We start from the raw sequence: 17,363 nt of genomic DNA on the forward strand, positions 1-17,363 counted from the left end.
GGGCTCCATTGTGGTCTTAAACCAGGAGTACCTGTATGCTAATCCATAAATCCTGATAAACCACAGATGTGTTTACAAATCTCAACCCAATAAAGCTCATTTCTGAAATTTGGGAATATTACGGTGTCGGGTTTCATTAACTCCCAGAATTCCCCAATCAGCTTCTAGGGATTAAAGTGAATTCTGGGAGTTGAAGTCCACACATGCCCAGTTTGAGAAACACTGCAATAAAGCATAGTATGGTTGGATGCCATATTAAAAAAAAGGCTTAGCATCTGCTTTTTAGGATGTAATAAATGTAAAAATAATGCACGTATTGCTCAGATGGGTGCCCTAGAATCAATGATGGAGTATGCGCCTTTTTGCTGTGAATTTTTTAATCTCATTGCACACATACAAAATTCTCCCCACTTCCTTATGATCCAAAAATAAACCCAGGAACTCCTAATCCTAATTTCCTCCCTTGTTTTAATTTTGTGGTGCTATCTCATTGCAATGGTTAACAGGTGTTGGAAGAAATGTCCATCTGGGTTCAGTTCCAAATGGGAAGACAGACATTAAAAACATGGAGGCTGATTGGAAAGTTGGTTTAATGGTGGACAGGACTAAATGGGTTTGAGGTCCTGGGCAAAAAAAGGCACATGAGAGAGAGAGATTTATACCCTCTCTTGAGCCCCGCTTTGGAGCTTCCTGTTCCTGTGTAAGAAATGTATTCTGATTGATGGAGCCATGCAGGGATAACTTTGTAGGTTGTCAGACTCCGAGGCTTGGTTGATTCTTGCTGGGTGATGATGTAATGAAGGGGCTTTGGGCAATTCCTATTACGGCTTAATGGCTTTGTCCTGGTTTGAATCTTGAGGGAGGGCTAATCCTACCATCCTGGAGTGGAAGGACTTTTGTCTTGTAGATAAGATGGCACCAAAATATCTGCGGCGGCCGAGTTTCTGTGTCCCTTAAGATTTCTATTTCTCTTTTAGGGGAAATATTCTTGCCCTTTTAATATTTCCTAGAGTATTTCATTCTTTTAGGACAGGGGTGGGTGGTAACTTCTTACACAGGTAAAGAATACAATGAGACACATTTCAGATGTTTGGCTTGCAGCAATGACCTGGCACGACAGCAATTTTGGCGAATACATCACGAGACCTTAGATCCAGTAAGGTGAAAATTTAAACAGTTAGATTTTTAAACAAATCCTCTGAAAAGCTCAAAACAAATGAACTTTTTAGTGAAATGTGTGAAGTAAGGTATTAATTGCCATTTAGCAGCCTGAATGCTCCAACACCGGAAGTTTTTAAGAAGAGATTAGACCACCATTTTTCTGAAACGGTATAGGGTTTCCTCCCTGAACAGGGGGCTGGACTAGAAGACCTCCAAGGTCCCTTCCGACTCTTGTTATTCTGTTCTGTTCTGCCTTTTAATGGTCTCCCGTTCAATTACCAATCAAATCACACCTTGCTGCCTGCTGTTTGAGGCTATTGATCCAAAGGAGCAGATGGGTTTTTATTTAAGAGGCCTAGAACATTTATTTTGCTGTTATGAAATAAATGCATTTATTTGATCATAGGACTAACGATTACCGAAAAGAGGCCATTTGCTTAAATGGCTTTAAAAAAAAGGACAAAAACTCCTGGAGCCAGGAAGCAAATCTATGAATGACTATTACTGGTGTAAAATATTCATCTGCTACTTCTTCACGGCTCCTGACCTCCGAGGCAGCTTCAAAGATGACAGGGATAATATTAATCAGGAACAAAAGGTACCTTTTGATAAAGACTTTTGCGGGGCCTTAAAAAGATTTAAGTTATTTTGAGACACCAAATTTACCCTGCCGTGAAACTTAAAAATTAAAATAGTTTTTGCTGTGGCAAGCAACGGCAGCTATCCTTTCGACATCCTAATATTTCAAGGGTGAGTTACTCATAGGGCACAGCTTGGGGTGAGCTGCTGGGGGTTCGGGAGAACCTCTAGCTAAGATTCGGTGCAGTTTGGAGAACCCCCAAATCCCATTTCTGGCTGGCCCCGCCCACCCCGCCATTCCCCTCCCAGGAGTCCCCACGCGGCCTGTTTTGGATCCAGGTAAGCGCAGGGCACGTACAGAGGCTCAGGGAGGGTGAGCTAACGTATTAAAAGATGAACGACTAAAGATATTGCATTAACCGAACCCCATTTCAATGGATGGGGAGATCAGGGGACGCTAAGTGGAGCCTCCAAGTTCAGGAGCAGTCTAGCAAGCAGCAAGTGAACGACAGCAAGGGACGAATAAGGGTCAATAAGAGAATCAATCAGATCCCCCAAAACATTTCTGAACATTTTAGCCAATGCTTACACATTTTAGTGATTCCTTCAATTCTCAGCGCTTCCCTTCTCTGTTTTCTCAGATGTCTTTGCATTGTGAGGAAGGGCAGTTTTATTGCAGAGGGCTACTTTAAAAAGCTGTGTCTTGGTAGTCCTCCAGTTACGGCCATTCGCTTAGCGACCGTTCAAAGTTATGACGGACCTCCCAAAAGCTACAGTGCTTACAGGTAGTCCTCAACCGACAACCAGAATTGAGCTCAAAATGTCTGTCGCTAAGTGAGTTTTGCCCCATTTAAAAACATTTATTGCCACAGTTGTTAAGTGAATCATTGTCGTTGTTAAGAAAGTAACACAGTTGTTAAGTGAATCTGGCTTTGCTTGTCAGGTCGCAAAAGGGGATCACATGACCCCGGGATGCTGTGACCGTCATAAATATCTGAATTTTGATCACTTGGGATGCTGCAATGATCATAACTGTGAAAAATAACCATAAGCCACTTTTTTTCAGTCTTCTTCTTGTATCTACCGTCACTAAATGAATGGTTGTAACTTGAGAACTACTTCTATACAACTTTCCTCCTCACAATGCAAGAGAAACCACTGGATGGGGAAAGAACAAAAATAACGAATCACATCATGCTAAACCACCGGGCCGCTTGATAGCAGAGTTAGTCCACCCCGATTTTGGGACGTTAAGCGAGAACTATCCCTGCAATTTTCTTTTATCACCGTAAAACATTTTGATTTAAAAACTGGAGACACGATTTCTAAAAGGATATAATGAAGAAATACCATCCGCAAAATAAAAATAAAAATTGCAGCACTGATCTAGAAGTCCCGTCTTCTAAGGAGCTCCAGATTTCCTGCCAGCCTCCATCGTTTCTTTGGCCGACTCCATTCCATCTTTGCTTCTTCGTTTTACTGAACGTTTAGTCAAAATTGTGGCTGCTTTTGTGCTATATCTTCAGTCCACTCTGATTTTTTTTCTGGTTGTTTTTCACTCTTCCTAGATAATATATATATTTTAAAGTGGTCGAAATATTTAAATTCAGCCATGCCTGCTGATACCTTTATTTCATTTCTTGAGAGTCCCAATTCCTTCTATACTCACTTCAGTTTGCTATTCGAGGGAATGACATAATTATATCCATCTTACTGACAGGAGTCCAAAGCAAAGGAATGATGGCTTATTTGTGACCAGCATAGTTCCTGCTTATGCTGTAGCATCCATGTTGATAGTAACATGAAAATATTCAATATATTTTTCTAGCGTTCGATATATAAGGAAGTCGTCTGCCAAGTATTCTGTACAATGGCCCCATTCTCAAACCCCCAAATCTTCCCTAAAACAGGAGGAGGAGTAGACCATAGTTAGCGCCAGAAAATAATTTTCCTTTCGCCAGTCCTTCCGCTATCGTCTCCATCTGTTGGAAAGAGAAAAAAAAAATGCTTTGACAACTTGGCCTTGAAGTCCACACATTTGAAAACTGCCAAAGGTTGAGAAACATTGAATTAGAGTAAAATGTTTTGTTCTAAAGATTTATATGGGGTCTTTATTTTATTTTATTTTATTTTATCATATTTGTATACCGCCCTACTCCCGGAGGACTCAGGGCAGTGAACAGCCAAGATAAAAATACAAAGAAACATACAAAAGTTAAAAACTATTAAAAATTCTCTCTGAGCTTGGTTGTTTTTTTCCCAACTAGGGAAAAACTACCAACTACCTAGTTGTTTTTACCCAACTAGGTAGTATAATCAGTACAAGAAGGGAGTGGGGTTTGTGGAGGGAAGAGGAGGAGGAGGAGGACAAAGAGGAGGAGGAAGAGGAGGAAGAAGGAGGTGGAAAAGAGGAGGAAAAGGAGAAAGAGGAAGAGGAGGAAGAAAACTGACAACTGTAGGGTGCTGCTCTCTAAGCTTGGTGATTTTCTCGCAGACATTTTCTTACCCAACTACATACAGTACTGGCCAAAATTGTGGAAAAGTGTATTTTCTAAAACTAGCTAATAACACCACTTTTTTTTTTTTTGCAGGAGTACCATAAAATTATATACCAATGGAAAGATAATTTAACCAAGAATGTAATGCAATAACTTTTATGAAGGATTTGCTATTAGAATAGCAGTTACAGTATAAAGAAGAAAAGTGAAACACGTAGAAAAAACGAGGATCTGCAAAAATTATCACCATAGAAAAAAAAAACGAGATATACAAAAATGATCCCCATGTCAGTTAATCCTTAGTTGGGTGACCTTCAGCAAGAATGACGGCCTTACAAACGTCTTCCTGTGGAGGGAACCAAGTCTTTTAGTTCTGCAGCTGTTATCATGTGAAACCAAGATCGAAGGATGGCTTCTATTAACTGGGTTTTGTTGCTGGGTCGTTCTGACTAACAAGGTTTCTTGTCGGCTCCCTAGATTTTTCATTGGATGAAGGTCTGGGCTATTCCCAGGCCATTCCAACAGTGGAATAGGATTATCTTGAAACTCCCCCCCAAAAAAGTGGTGTGATTAGCCATCAAACCTCAAAAACACATTTTCCCCAAAAGGTTTCCACAATTTTGGCCACAAGTGTAACATCATCAGTACTAGAAGGAAGTAGAATTTCCTCTCTGTTTATGTTCAAGCGGCTTGCCCCGTCACTGTTAGCGGGACTGTTCTTGTCGGTTCCTTATTTAGGCTGCTGCTTACTGTTTAGTTGTTTGGCTGGGTGTGGTGGTTCCTTGATTGGGGTACTGCAGTGACAGGACAAGCCACTTGTATATAAAAAAAGAGAATGCAAACCCTCCACCCTTCTAGCACTGATGATGTTCTCTAGTTGGGTAATGAAACGTCTGCAAGAAAACAACCCAGATTAGGGAGCCACAAGGACCCCATAGCTTTCCTCCTCCCCATTCTCCTTCTTCTTTCTCCTCCTCCCCTTGTCTTTCTCCTCCACGACCCCTCTATTCTAGCACTGATGACATCACCTAATTGGGTAATAAAATGTCTGCAAAAAAACCGCCACCAAACTCAGAAATTGGCAGGGGACCCACAATTCCCCTCCTCCTCCTGCTTGGACCCCAAAGTTCAACCCCCGAGCTACAAATATTCTCTTCTATTGGTACATATTTATATTGTATAAAATATTTTAAAAATAGATTAGGCAGGAGAGAGAGAGAGTAACGACAGAAACTAACTGTGTATTAAGAGTCAATTGGATCCGTGGCTATAGAAACGGAATAAAAAAAACATGTGCATGCAACATGTATGCATGTCATTACATTTACATACAATTACATGTATGTGTTGTGACTCCGGCTCCCGAGCCTGTCCTCACGGAGGAAGTTGACTCTGAAAGTGATGGGGAGGAACTGACAAGGCCTCCCTCTCCAGGACCCTCCTCTCTGGCAACGCCTCAGGCTCCAGCTGAAGGCCAGGAGGAAGGCATGTCGGAGCACCTACTAATAGGGAGTGATGAAGATCAATCTTGGATTGATCCCAGGCAGCGTCGGAGGGAGAGGCGTGCGCAGCAAAGGAAGAGGTGTGGAAGGGCCAGAGATAGCTGAGTCACTAAGCCATGCCCCACAGGGGATAAAAATGGGTGGGGTTGTTCTGTGACGGACAAAAACTGCATATCGTGAGCTTCGGATGGGATATCTTTCGGAATTAAGGCTTGGACTTTGTGAATGACTTCTGACTACTCTTTTGTGCCTTGTGAACTCTTGGTTGCCCCAGCAACAGACTACAGATACGCTGACTCCTGTTTCTAGAAGTGATAAGAAACTTGGCAGGCATTCGGAAAGTAGCTGCCAGAACTTTTATCTGCCAAAGGATTCAGGTCGGCTTGTAAAAATAAATTACTGGTAGACATCTTTTGCTCGTGTGTCTGCCTATGTGAGGTGGGGGGACAGAACAGTATACATGTACATGTAACCCTGCAGCCAAGATATTAAAAGACGCTTGCTCCTGAGGAGGAAAGCTATGGCAAATCTAGACTGCTTACTAAAAAGCAGAGACATCACCCTGCCAACAAAAGTGCGTATAGTCAAGGCTATGGTTTTCCCAGTTGCAATGGATGGCTGTGAAAGTTGGACCATAAGGAAGGCTGAGTGCCGAAGAATGGAGGCCTTTGAACTCTGGTGCTGGAGAAGACTCCTGCGAGCCCCTTGGACTGCAAGGTGATCCAACTAGTCAGTCCTAGAGGAGATCAACCCTGACTGCTCTTTAGAAGGCCAGATCCTGAAGAGGAAACTCAAGTACTTTGGCCACCTAATGAGAAGGAAGGACTCCCTGGAGAAGAGCCTCATGCTGGGAACAATTGACGGCAAAAAAAGAAGAGGACGGCAGAGAACGAGGTGGCTGGATGGAGCCACTGAAGCAGTCGGCGTGAGCTTAAATGGACTCCAGAGGATGGTAGAGGATATTTGAGCCTGACCATCTTAATAAAACAAGACAGAGGAAAGGGATGGGGGGAAGCTTACATCCGGAGACATTTGTCCTTCCCTCCACTTGCTACTCGTTGGCCATCGGGACTCCAGTCTACCGCAAACACCTGGAAAGGAATATATCACAAAAGCCAATCAACAACTACAGTGAAGAAGTTGAAACAACTTTAAGCTGAGCCCCTCCTACCAAATAAGGGAGAAAACAGAAATATGTTTCTCAGGGATCGTGTTTATGGAATTTCAAACCCACCTTGAGGACTAGAAAATTTGTATCACTCAATAGCTGCTAATTTGCCATCCAGAAAAACAGTCAGCAAAAGAGTGCTTGGTACAATACTACAGTCTATACAATCCTACCCTCACCTGTTGCTCTACAGATCAGTGTTTCTCAACATCAGAAACTTTAGGAAGAGTGGACTTCAAGTCCCAGAATTCCCCAGTCTGCATGATTCGAGATGAATGGACTTCCACTCCCAGAATTCCCCAGCCAGCATGCTTTACGAAGGGTGGATTCCCACCCCTAGAATCCCTGAGCCAACATGCTTTAGGATGTGTGGACTTCCACTCCCAGAATTCCCCAGTCAACATTCTTTAAGACGGGTGGACTTCAGTTCCCAGAATCCCCCAGCCAACATGCTTTAAGACGGGTGGACTTCAGTTCCCAGAATCCCCCAGCCAACATGCTTTAAGACGGGTGGACTTCAGTTCCCAGAATCCCCCAGCCAACATGCTTTAAGACGGGTGGACTTCCACTCACAGAATCCCCCAGCCAGCAGGCTTTAAGATGGGTGGACTTCAACTCCCAGAATTCCCCAGCCAACATGCTTTAAGACGGGTGGACTTCCACTCACAGAATTCCCCAGCCAGCAGGCTTTAAGATGGGTGGACTTCAGTTCCCAGAATCCCCCAGCCAACATGCTTTGAGAGAGGTGGACTTCATCTCCCAGAATTCCCCAGCCAACATGCTTTAAGAGAGGTGAACTTCCACTCCCAGAATCCCCCAGCCTGCATGCTTTGAGAGAGGTGGACTTCATCTCCCAGAATTCCCCAGCCAACATGCTTTAAGACGGGTGGACTTCCACTCCCAGAATTCCCCAGCCTGCATGCTTTGAGAGAGGTGGACTTCATCTCCCAGAATTCCCCAGCCAACATGCTTTAAGAGAGGTGAACTTCCACTCCCAGAATCCCCCAGCCAACATGCTTTAAGACGGGTGGACTTCCACTCCCAGAATTCCCCAGCCTGCATGCTTTGAGAGAGGTGGACTTCCACTCCCAGAATTCCCCAGCCTGCATGCTTTAAGAGAGGTGAACTTCCACTCCCAGAATCCCCCAGCCAACATGCTTTAAGAGAGGTGAACTTCCACTCCCAGAATCCCCCAGCCAACATGCTTTAAGACGGGTGGACTTCCACTCCCAGAATTCCCCAGCCTGCATGCTTTGAGAGGTGGACTTCCACTCCCAGAATCCCCCAGCCAGCACGTTTGGATGGGTGGACACCACATATCTAAAGGGAATTCTGGAAGTTGAAGTCCATATACAGTATTTCAAGATTGTTGAGAAACACTGTTCTAGATGACCACAAGTATCATCCATCTTATGTCATTGAAGGCTCCCCAAGGCAATCTGAGGAGGGACCAGCCATACCTCATCGGCATGTCCAGGCAGGTCAACGGCCAATTTCTGCGTCTTGGCGTCCCACACTTTGAGGGTGCTGTCGCTGCTTCCGCTGACCAGCAGACGACTGTCGGCCGACCACGCAATCTGGTACACAGCTGAGACGTGTCCCCGCAGGGAGGTGAGATACCTGGGGTTGGAAAAGGCCAGTTACGGTGGGAATTCCCTGCCCCACTCATTTCCCCAAGTCTGTCTCTTTTTCTTTTCTTTTTTTTGCAAAAAGTTTTTTTTTTCCAAACATACAAATTACATCTTTTTGGAACAGAGCTTTGATCCGGTCATCAATTTGTTCAATTTTTTATCATCTTTAACAAAATTGTATATATTCTATTTTGCCGTAACACTTATTTCTTAATCTTAAATCACATATTTCAACTAATACCATCTTAGAAAAAGTTTACTCATATTTACTTAATCAATATAATTACCCTTCTATTAACCCACCTTAAATCTTAATTCAGTTATAATACATTTCACAATTCTTACCCTAAATCCTCACTATTAACAATACAGTTCAAACAAGTTTATATTCCAAAATTATTTCCATTTCTAAAACTTCCTTACATTTATTATTTCATGTAATGCTCATTAAATCTTTATTCCATTATTACTTTATCAAATTTAAATCTTATCACTAATCTTAAAAATATAGCAATTTAAAAATTAATGTTTAAATGTTAAATTGCTATATTTTTAAGATTAGTGATAAGATTTAAATTTAATACAGTTTCCCAATTATTTCCCTAAATTCTATTTAACCATACCATTTAAATAAACACCAATTAAGTAATTTTTGTTTGTAAATCATAATCATATATTATTTCAATTTTCTTTTCTTTGCTTAAGTGAAAAATGTTCAAATTATTACAATTGTTATAAGTATTTAAACAATATCCCAATTATTATAGCTATCAATTTTCTCAAATGATACCGTCCAACATCTTAATAAAAATTGATACATTATATCCATTGATATATTTTCTTTTTACATAATCTAATTCAACCTTTTCTTTTATCATTCCCGTTATCTTTTTCTTTTCTTACTATTGGTTGTCCTTGTCTTACAACCATTCATTTAGTGACCGTTCAAAGTTACAAAGTTACATAATTTGCTTTTTTCAGGCACTGAAAAAAGCAAATTATGACTTTTTTTCACACTTTTGACCAAAGTAGCATCCCCACGGTCACGTGATCAAAACTCAGATGGCTTGGCAAATGGACTCATATTTATGACGGTCGCAGTGTCCCGGGATCCCCTTTTGCGACCTTCCAATGAGCAAAGCCGACGGGCGAAGCCGGATCCACTTAACAACCGTGTTGCTAACTTAACAACGGTAGCGAATTCCTTAACAATCGTGGCGAGAACGGTCGTTAAAACAGGACAAAACTCAAGTGCCAACGGTTCTGCTTAGCAACGGAAATGTGGGGCTCAATTGTCGTAAGTCAAGGACTACCTCTACTGTATGCATCCCTGCTCACAACAGAATTGTAATATGAAAAAGGAAAAAAAAAATCCAAATTGGAGCTGACATCTCTAATCTTGGTGACTTTTAAGACTTGCGGACTTCAACTCCCAGAATTCCTCAGGCAGCCATGTTGGCTGAGGAATCCTGGGAGCTGAAGTCCCCAAGTCTTAAAAGTCACCAAGATTGGAGACCCTTGGACTAGAACATGTCCTGAACAAGAGTCACTCCAAAAACGTCCTCCAGAAAAACCTCACATCTGGATCGATGTGGTCCAGAGGAAGGAAGGAAGATTCCATAACATTCCAGAATAACGCCCCCTCCCCCCCATTTAACCTACTTCCCGGTCCGTCCATCCCAGAGCTTGATTGACTTGTCGAAGGACGCGCTGGCGATGGTGCGGGTATCAGGGGAGAAAAGGACTTGATTGATTAGCGCTTGATGGCCTGTCATTCTCGTCAACGGCTTCTTATCTTCGGCGGGAAGCCAAAGAAACAAGGTGAAGTCATCCGATCCAGAGACGAGCCTTTCCGGTCCTTGGCCCTGGGGAAGAAAAGAGCAAAATAAATAAATAAATGTGACTTCTGCGTGGAAAAGAGAAGATTTTGAAACAGCCTTGCATTTGGGGTATTTCGCAGCCAGGCATAGAACTTGAACCTTTGGAACTCGCTGCCACAAGAATGTAGTAAAGAGGCCCGAGGTTTCCAAAAAACGCCTCCATGTATATAATTGACTTACGACAATTGAGGCCAATGCTTCTGTTGCTAAGCGAGGCAGTTGTTCAGTGAATTTTGCCTTATTTTACGACCTTTCTCATCACAGTTGTTAAGTGAATCACTGCGGTCGTTAAGTGAGTCACACGGTTGCTAAGTGAATCCGGCTTCCACCCTTGACTTTGTTTGTCAGAAGGTCGCAAAAGGGGATCATGTGATCCCCCCCGGGACACTGCAAACGTCATAAATCCGAGTCAGTTGCCAAGTGTCCGAATTTTGATTGTGTGACCATGGGGACGCTGCAACGGTCATAAGTATGAAAAATAGTCCCATGTTCCTTTTTTCAGTGTTGTTGTAACTTCGAATGGCCACTAAACCAACTGTTGTAAATTGAGGACCTCCTCAATTTATAACCCGAGCACACAACATGAGCCTTTGGAATTCACTGCCACAAGAGGGTATGTGACCCGATGATTCCAGACTAAATTTAAAACATTTTATTAACACAGTTGGAAAGCATCGGGGTAGGAGCGATGGAAAACGCCTTCTCGCATACATCTAGTCCTTGACTTAGAACCATTCATTCAGTCACTTTTCCAAGTTACAACAGCACTAATAAGTGACCTGTGACTGCTCCTCACACTTACGACCGTCACGGCATCTCCATGGTCACGTGATTAAAATTCGGGCGTTTGGCAATCAGCATGTATTTATGATGTAAGCAGCATCCCAGGGTCATGTGATCCCCTTCTGAGACCTTCCCTGTTGTTGTCCGCCAGCAGCCTGCGGAGCTGGCAGCGGAGTCGGACAGTGAGGAGGCTGGGCCAGTCCTGGAGTCAGGGGAAGGCCTGGACGAGGGCTCGGCATCAAAGGCAAAGATGGGGCCAGGGCCATCTGGGAGTGATGTGCGGACTCCGGAGCTCCCAGAGTTGGGTAGCAGAGAGGCAGAGGAACAGGAGGAGCCTGTTCCTAGTGTGCGCATGCGCAGAGCTGCCAGAAGGCAAGTGCAGCTAAAGCAAAAGGGACAACTCAGGAGTAAGGTCAGGAGATGATTGGCCCATCCCATAAGGCTTAAAAGAGAAACAAAGGCACTTGGGCCTTTTTGCAGGAAAGCAACGTTGCTCACTCTGTTTCCAGTCGGCATCTCGTTTGTTTCTGAACTTTGTGGGGCTTTGCCAAGTAAGGCCTTTGGCAGGGTTTCGAAGAAGATAAAGGTTGGTGATTATCCCGAAGGACTTCTTCCAAAGGACTTTTGTTGCAACTAATTGGGACTTAGCTGGGAATGAACGTAATTCTCAGCTGTTACGATAAAATAGGTTTTTTTGGGACTAATTGTGTCTTGTAATGACTCAGTAAGCCTCGGTCACAACATTCCCAACTGACTTCCGGCAAACAAAGTTAATCAGGGAAGTTGGATTCATTTAATGACCGTATGATTCACTCAACAACTTCAGCGATTCACTTAAAACCATCGCAAAAAGGGTTATAAAATAGAACGCCACTCTTCCCAACGGCTGCTTCGTTTAGCAGCTGAAGTTCTGGTTTCAATCGTGGTCACAGATCCAGCAGTATCTGTATTGCGAATGGAGACGGGTAGCAAAACGTTACATGGAATATTCTGACTTAAAAGATCCACCCAGCCAGCTAAAATGAAGATTCAAAATCATGAATTTAATTTGAATTTCACTCTCCTTTGCAGCCTTCAGAGAAACAAAACAAAAAACAACAACTCATTTTTAGAAGGAACCTCCAGTGAGATGACAACACAGAAGTTTGCGTGAACTGTGAGCTCCATCTGATAATTTTAAAATTTATTCTATAAATATTTGGGTAGCGGCTTATTTTTTTAAAAAAAAAAAAATTGAAGCATCACGATCAACTATGATTTGATTGCGACAAACTAGATTCTTGACTGATCACGAAGAACGTAAACTAAAAGTCAAACAATTTTTGAAGACCTCCCCATCTTAAATATCCAATGTCCAATTGCTAAAAAAAAAATATATATATCTGGGAGTCTTACCCTGATTTGATTGTACCTCGATAGTGCGTTTTGCTTGATCTCTGCCACTGTAGGAAAAGCAAAAGGAAAGGAAGGATAAATACGATGTGTGGATGTTACAGGTAGTTAACGACAGTAATTGATTAGAATCAGAATGGCGCTGGAAGGGACCTCGGAGGTCTTCTAGTCCAACCCCCTACTCAAGCAGGAGACTGTATACCATTTCAGATTAGTCACTTCTTAAAAACCTCCAGTGATGGAGCACCCACAACTTCTGGTGGCAAGCTGTTCCACTGGTTAATTGTCCTCACCGTTAGGAAGTTTCTCCTTAATTCCAGGTTGTTTCTCTCCTTGATTAAGTTGCCATCCGTTGATTCTTGTTGTGCCTTCAGGTGCTTTGGAGAATAAGTCAACCCCCTCTTCTTTGGGGCAGCCCCTCCAATCCTGGAATTCTGCCATCATGTCCCCCCTACTCCTTCTTTTCTCTAGACTAGGCTGGCTGGGGAATTCTGGGAGTTGAAGTCCACCCCTCTTAAAGACCCCAAGAGAAACACTGAACAAGGGAACTCAAAAATGCCAGATGCTCTTACGTGATCCGCTCAAATCCTGGGGGTTGATAGAAGCTTTGGCCGGCTCAAAGGCTCCTGTCCGGAGGACATAATCCGTGCTGAGGGCCATCGTATTGACCCAGTGGGCGTGGCCCTGCAAGGTGCGGCACAGGATGCCCTGAGGACGACAAAAAAAACCCGAGGCATCAATCCCTTCCCTTCATTCATTCTGTGGAGAGACCCCCTTCCTCTTGGAAAGATGTTAAGCCCCCCCTTTGACTCATCCCACCAAATGTGGCAATCTGGACTTCCGCAAGGGAGAAGACAGGAAGCACCACCTTGTGGTTAAGGCATCTGGTTAGGAAGCGGGAGAAAGCGGGAATTCTAGTTCTCCTTTAGGCATCAAACCCAGCTGGATGACTCTGGGCCAATCACCAGGAGACTGTGAGTTCTAGTTCTGCCTTAGGCATGAAACTCAGCTGGGTGACTATGGGCCAATCACCAGGAGACAGTGAGTTCTAGTCCTGCCTTAGGTATGAAACCCAGTTAGGTGACTATGGGCCAATCACCAGGAGACTGTGAGTTCTAGTTCTGCTTTAGGCATGAAATCCAGCTGGATGACTATGGGCCAATCACCAGGAGACTGTGAGTTCTAGTTCTGCCTTAGGCATGAAACCCAGCTGGGTGACTATGGGCCAATCACCAGGAGACTGTGAGTTCTAGTTCTGCCTTAGGCATGAAACCCAGCTCAGTGACCAAGGGCCAATCACCAGGAGACTGTGAGTTCTAGTTCTGCCTTAGGCATGAAACCCAGCTAGGTGACTATGGACCAATTACTAGGAGACAGTGAGTTCTAGTTCTGCCTTAGGTATGAAACCCAGTTAGGTGACTGTGTGCCAATCACCAGGAGACTGTGAGTTCTAGTTCTGCCTCAGACATGAGACTCCGCTGGTTGACTATGAGCCAATCACTGGGAGACGGTGAATTCTAGTCCCCCACGGAAGCCAGTGAGTGACTTTGGGCCTGTATTTCTCTCTCAGCCCATCCCACCTTACAGGGTTGTTGTTTGTAGGGAGGAAGGTGTGTTGGATGTATTCACCGCCTTGAGTTATTTGAAAAAAAATACATAAAGGTGGGATACAAACAAATATATAAAATCATAAATGAACAAATTGATAACTGCGCTGCGTTGCCCAGGATAACGAAACCACGATGGGGACAACATGCAGAGGTGGGAAGATGGAAAAAGAGGTGCCAAGCTATTTTTTTATTTCATTTATTCAGTCTGTCTGCTGCTGTATTCCCCACGACCGGGCGACTTACGTCCTCGGCTCTCCAGACTTTGATGGTGCGGTCTTGCGAAGAGGAATACAACAAGCCGTCGCCCCCCCAGCGGAGGCAGGTGACCGACTGAGTGTGGCTGGTGAGGATTTTGTCGTAGCGGCCGGCCACTGTGTCCCAGATTCGAACGCTGCCATCTTTGGAAGAGCTGGCTAAGTAGCGACACTCGGGATTCCTGAAGGCAGAGTTAAAAAGAGAGAGACAGAGATAATAGAGAGATAGACAGAGAGATAGATAGATAGATAGATAGATAGAGATGAGAGATAGAGATGAGAGAGATGAAAGATGAGAGAGATGAGAGAGAGATGAGAGAGAGAGAGAGATGAGAGAGAGACAGGGATGAGAGATAGATAGAGAGATGATAGAGAGAGAGAGAGATGACAGAGAGATGACAGAGATAGAGGTGAGAGATAGAGAGTTGACAATTAGATGAGAGAGAGGGTGAGATGAGAGATGATAGATGATAGAAAGAGTTAGAGATAGATGAGAGAGAGAGACAGGGATGAGAGATGAGAGATGAGAGAGATGACAGATGACAGATAGAGAGAGGTGAGAGATAGAGATGATGGATAGAGAGAGAGAGTTAGAGATAGATGAGAGAGAGATAGGGATGAGAGATATAGAGAGATATGAGAGAGAGATGAGAGAGAGATGAGAGAGAGAGAGATGAAAGAGAGAGATGACAGATGACAGATAGAGAGAGGTGAGAGATAGAGATGATGGATAGAGAGAGAGAGTTAGAGATAGATGAGAGAGAGATAGGGATGAGAGATATAGAGAGATATGAGAGAGAGATGAAAGAGAGAGATGACAGATGACAGATAGAGAGAGGTGAGAGATAGAGATGATGGATAGAGAGAGAGAGTTAGAGATAGATGAGAGAGAGATAGGGATGAGAGATATAGAGAGAGATGAGAGAGAGATGAGAGAGATGAAAGAGAGAGATGACAGATGACAGATAGAGAGAGGTGAGAGATAGAGATGATGGATAGAGAGAGAGAGTTAGAGATAGATGAGAGAGAGACAGGGATGAGAGATGAGAGAGATGACAGATAGAGAGAGATGAGAGATAGAGATGATGGATAGAGAGAGAGTTAGAGATAGATGAGAGAGAGATAGGGATGAGAGATATAGAGAGAGATGAGAGAGAGATGAGAGAGAGAGATGAAAGAGAGATGAGAGAGAGATGACAGATGACAGATAGAGGTGAGAGATAGACAGAGATGACAGATGAGAGAGAGATTATAGAGTTAGAGATAGATGAGAGAGAGACAGGGATGAGAGAGATGAGAGAGAAAGATGACAGATAGAGAGATGAGAGAGATGATAGATAGACAGAGATGATAGAGAGAGTTAGAGATAGATGAGAGAGAGACAGGGATGAGAGAGATGAGAGAGAAAGATGACAGATAGAGAGATAAGAGAGATGATAGATAGACAGAGATGATAGAGAGAGTTAGAGATAGATGAGAGAGAGACAGGGATGAGAGATAGAGAGAGATGAGAGAGATGATAGACAGAGATGATAGAGAGAGTTAGAGATAGATGAGAGAGAGACAGGGATGAGAGATAGAGAGAGAGAGATGAGAGATAGATAGATAGATAGATAGAGAGAGAGAGAGAGAGAGAGAGAGAGAGAGAGAGAGAGATGAGATGAGATGAGATGAGAGAGAGAGAGAAGTTGTGAAATTTATCCTAAAAATAACTGAAAACAGGCAAAGGTTCAATAACTCTAACCCACTCTGTTGCAGAAGGGGAAAAAGAAATGGTTGTGGACTCCATCTTGACTTTTCGGACGATTTTAGGGTGCCGAGTACAGGATTGGGCTTTTCTCCTTTGCACCTTAGGTGGAGGAAATGCAGTTGAAAAACTACAGGAATGATAGGAAAGAAATGATTGCAGGTCGTCCTCAACTTACAACCACAACCGAGCCCAAAATTTGTGTCGCTAAGTGAGAAATGTGTGAAGTGAGTGTTGCCCTCATTTTACGACCTTTCTTGCCCCGTTTATTAAGCGAATCATCACAGTTGTTAAATTAGTCACACCGTTGTTGAGTGAATCTGGCTTCCCCCTTGACGTAGCTTTGTCAGAAGGTCGCAAAATGGGATCTCGTGACCCTGGGACACTGCGACCCTCATAAGCAGTGGCTCCGCCCACTCGCTTCTGGGCATGCGCAGAAGCGTTGCGCGCGCAAGAGTGCCCACGAGCAAACCAGTAGCAACAGGATTTGAAAACCCACTACTAATCGTAAGTGTTAGGAAATGACTATTTGTCTAACTAGTTGGTCAGGCAATATATAAACTAACAATGTATGTTTGCAGTCAAAAAGGTATTATATTGCTTTAAGGCTGTATTGCATCATCCTGTATCCTGATTGGCTAAGCTCTGTAGCCAATGTACTTAAGGGAAGTCTGTATCATGGCTTGTGTGGACACTACACCATTTTACCTACTTATTTGCTGTAACTCTCTACCTCATGATCACTGTTTGATCATAGCTACATGTTGCTCTCTACTATTTATTGAATGTTTTGATATTGAACTTGTTCCTGTTTTGAAACTCAAGAAGAACTGTTTTTATTGTGTATGACTACAACTGGTAAGAAGACTTTGTACTTGGAATATCCCTGGATTGATCTTTTAACTCTCGCCTTATCTGTGTTATGACTTGGATTGTTTTTTGGACTTTGCTTTACTTTTTCTTAAAAGTAAAAGACTACTACAACTCAGCGTGTTCGTGTATTAACTGTGATTGTTCACAACCACTCCCAGCCGCTTTCATGAGTATACTCAGAGACTCTGCTCAATAACCCACAACATCGGTTATGAGCTAAGAATATCCTTAACAATAAGTACGAGCCAGTTGCGAAGTGTCTGAATGTAAATCACATGAGCATGG

The 17,363-nt window shown here is 43.3% G+C and overlaps 1 protein-coding gene across 3 annotated transcripts in view; it reads right to left on the minus strand.

Annotated features, from left to right (window-relative positions):
* Positions 1 to 1,524: 1,524 nt before the first annotated feature.
* Positions 1,525 to 17,363, minus strand: part of NLE1 (notchless homolog 1) — a 29,451-nt gene continuing 13,612 nt past the window's right edge. For all 3 annotated transcript variants that reach the window (XM_087883469.1, XM_087883468.1, XM_060685625.2), the window contains exons 7-13: positions 14,448 to 14,640; positions 13,167 to 13,302; positions 12,598 to 12,644; positions 10,202 to 10,404; positions 8,369 to 8,528; positions 6,761 to 6,831; positions 1,525 to 3,722 (exon numbers count right to left, since the gene is read on the minus strand). In XM_087883469.1, coding sequence (XP_087739595.1) covers positions 3,710 to 3,722; positions 6,761 to 6,831; positions 8,369 to 8,528; positions 10,202 to 10,404; positions 12,598 to 12,644; positions 13,167 to 13,302; positions 14,448 to 14,640 — 823 coding nt within the window. In that variant the 3' untranslated portion in view covers positions 1,525 to 3,709. The remainder of the gene's footprint in view (positions 3,723 to 6,760; positions 6,832 to 8,368; positions 8,529 to 10,201; positions 10,405 to 12,597; positions 12,645 to 13,166; positions 13,303 to 14,447; positions 14,641 to 17,363) is intronic.

The sequence above is a fragment of the Pantherophis guttatus genome, chromosome 1 (assembly GCF_059756535.1).
Source record: "Pantherophis guttatus breed Tessera chromosome 1, ASM5975653v1, whole genome shotgun sequence".
Classification (NCBI taxonomy): Eukaryota; Metazoa; Chordata; class Lepidosauria; order Squamata; family Colubridae; genus Pantherophis; species Pantherophis guttatus.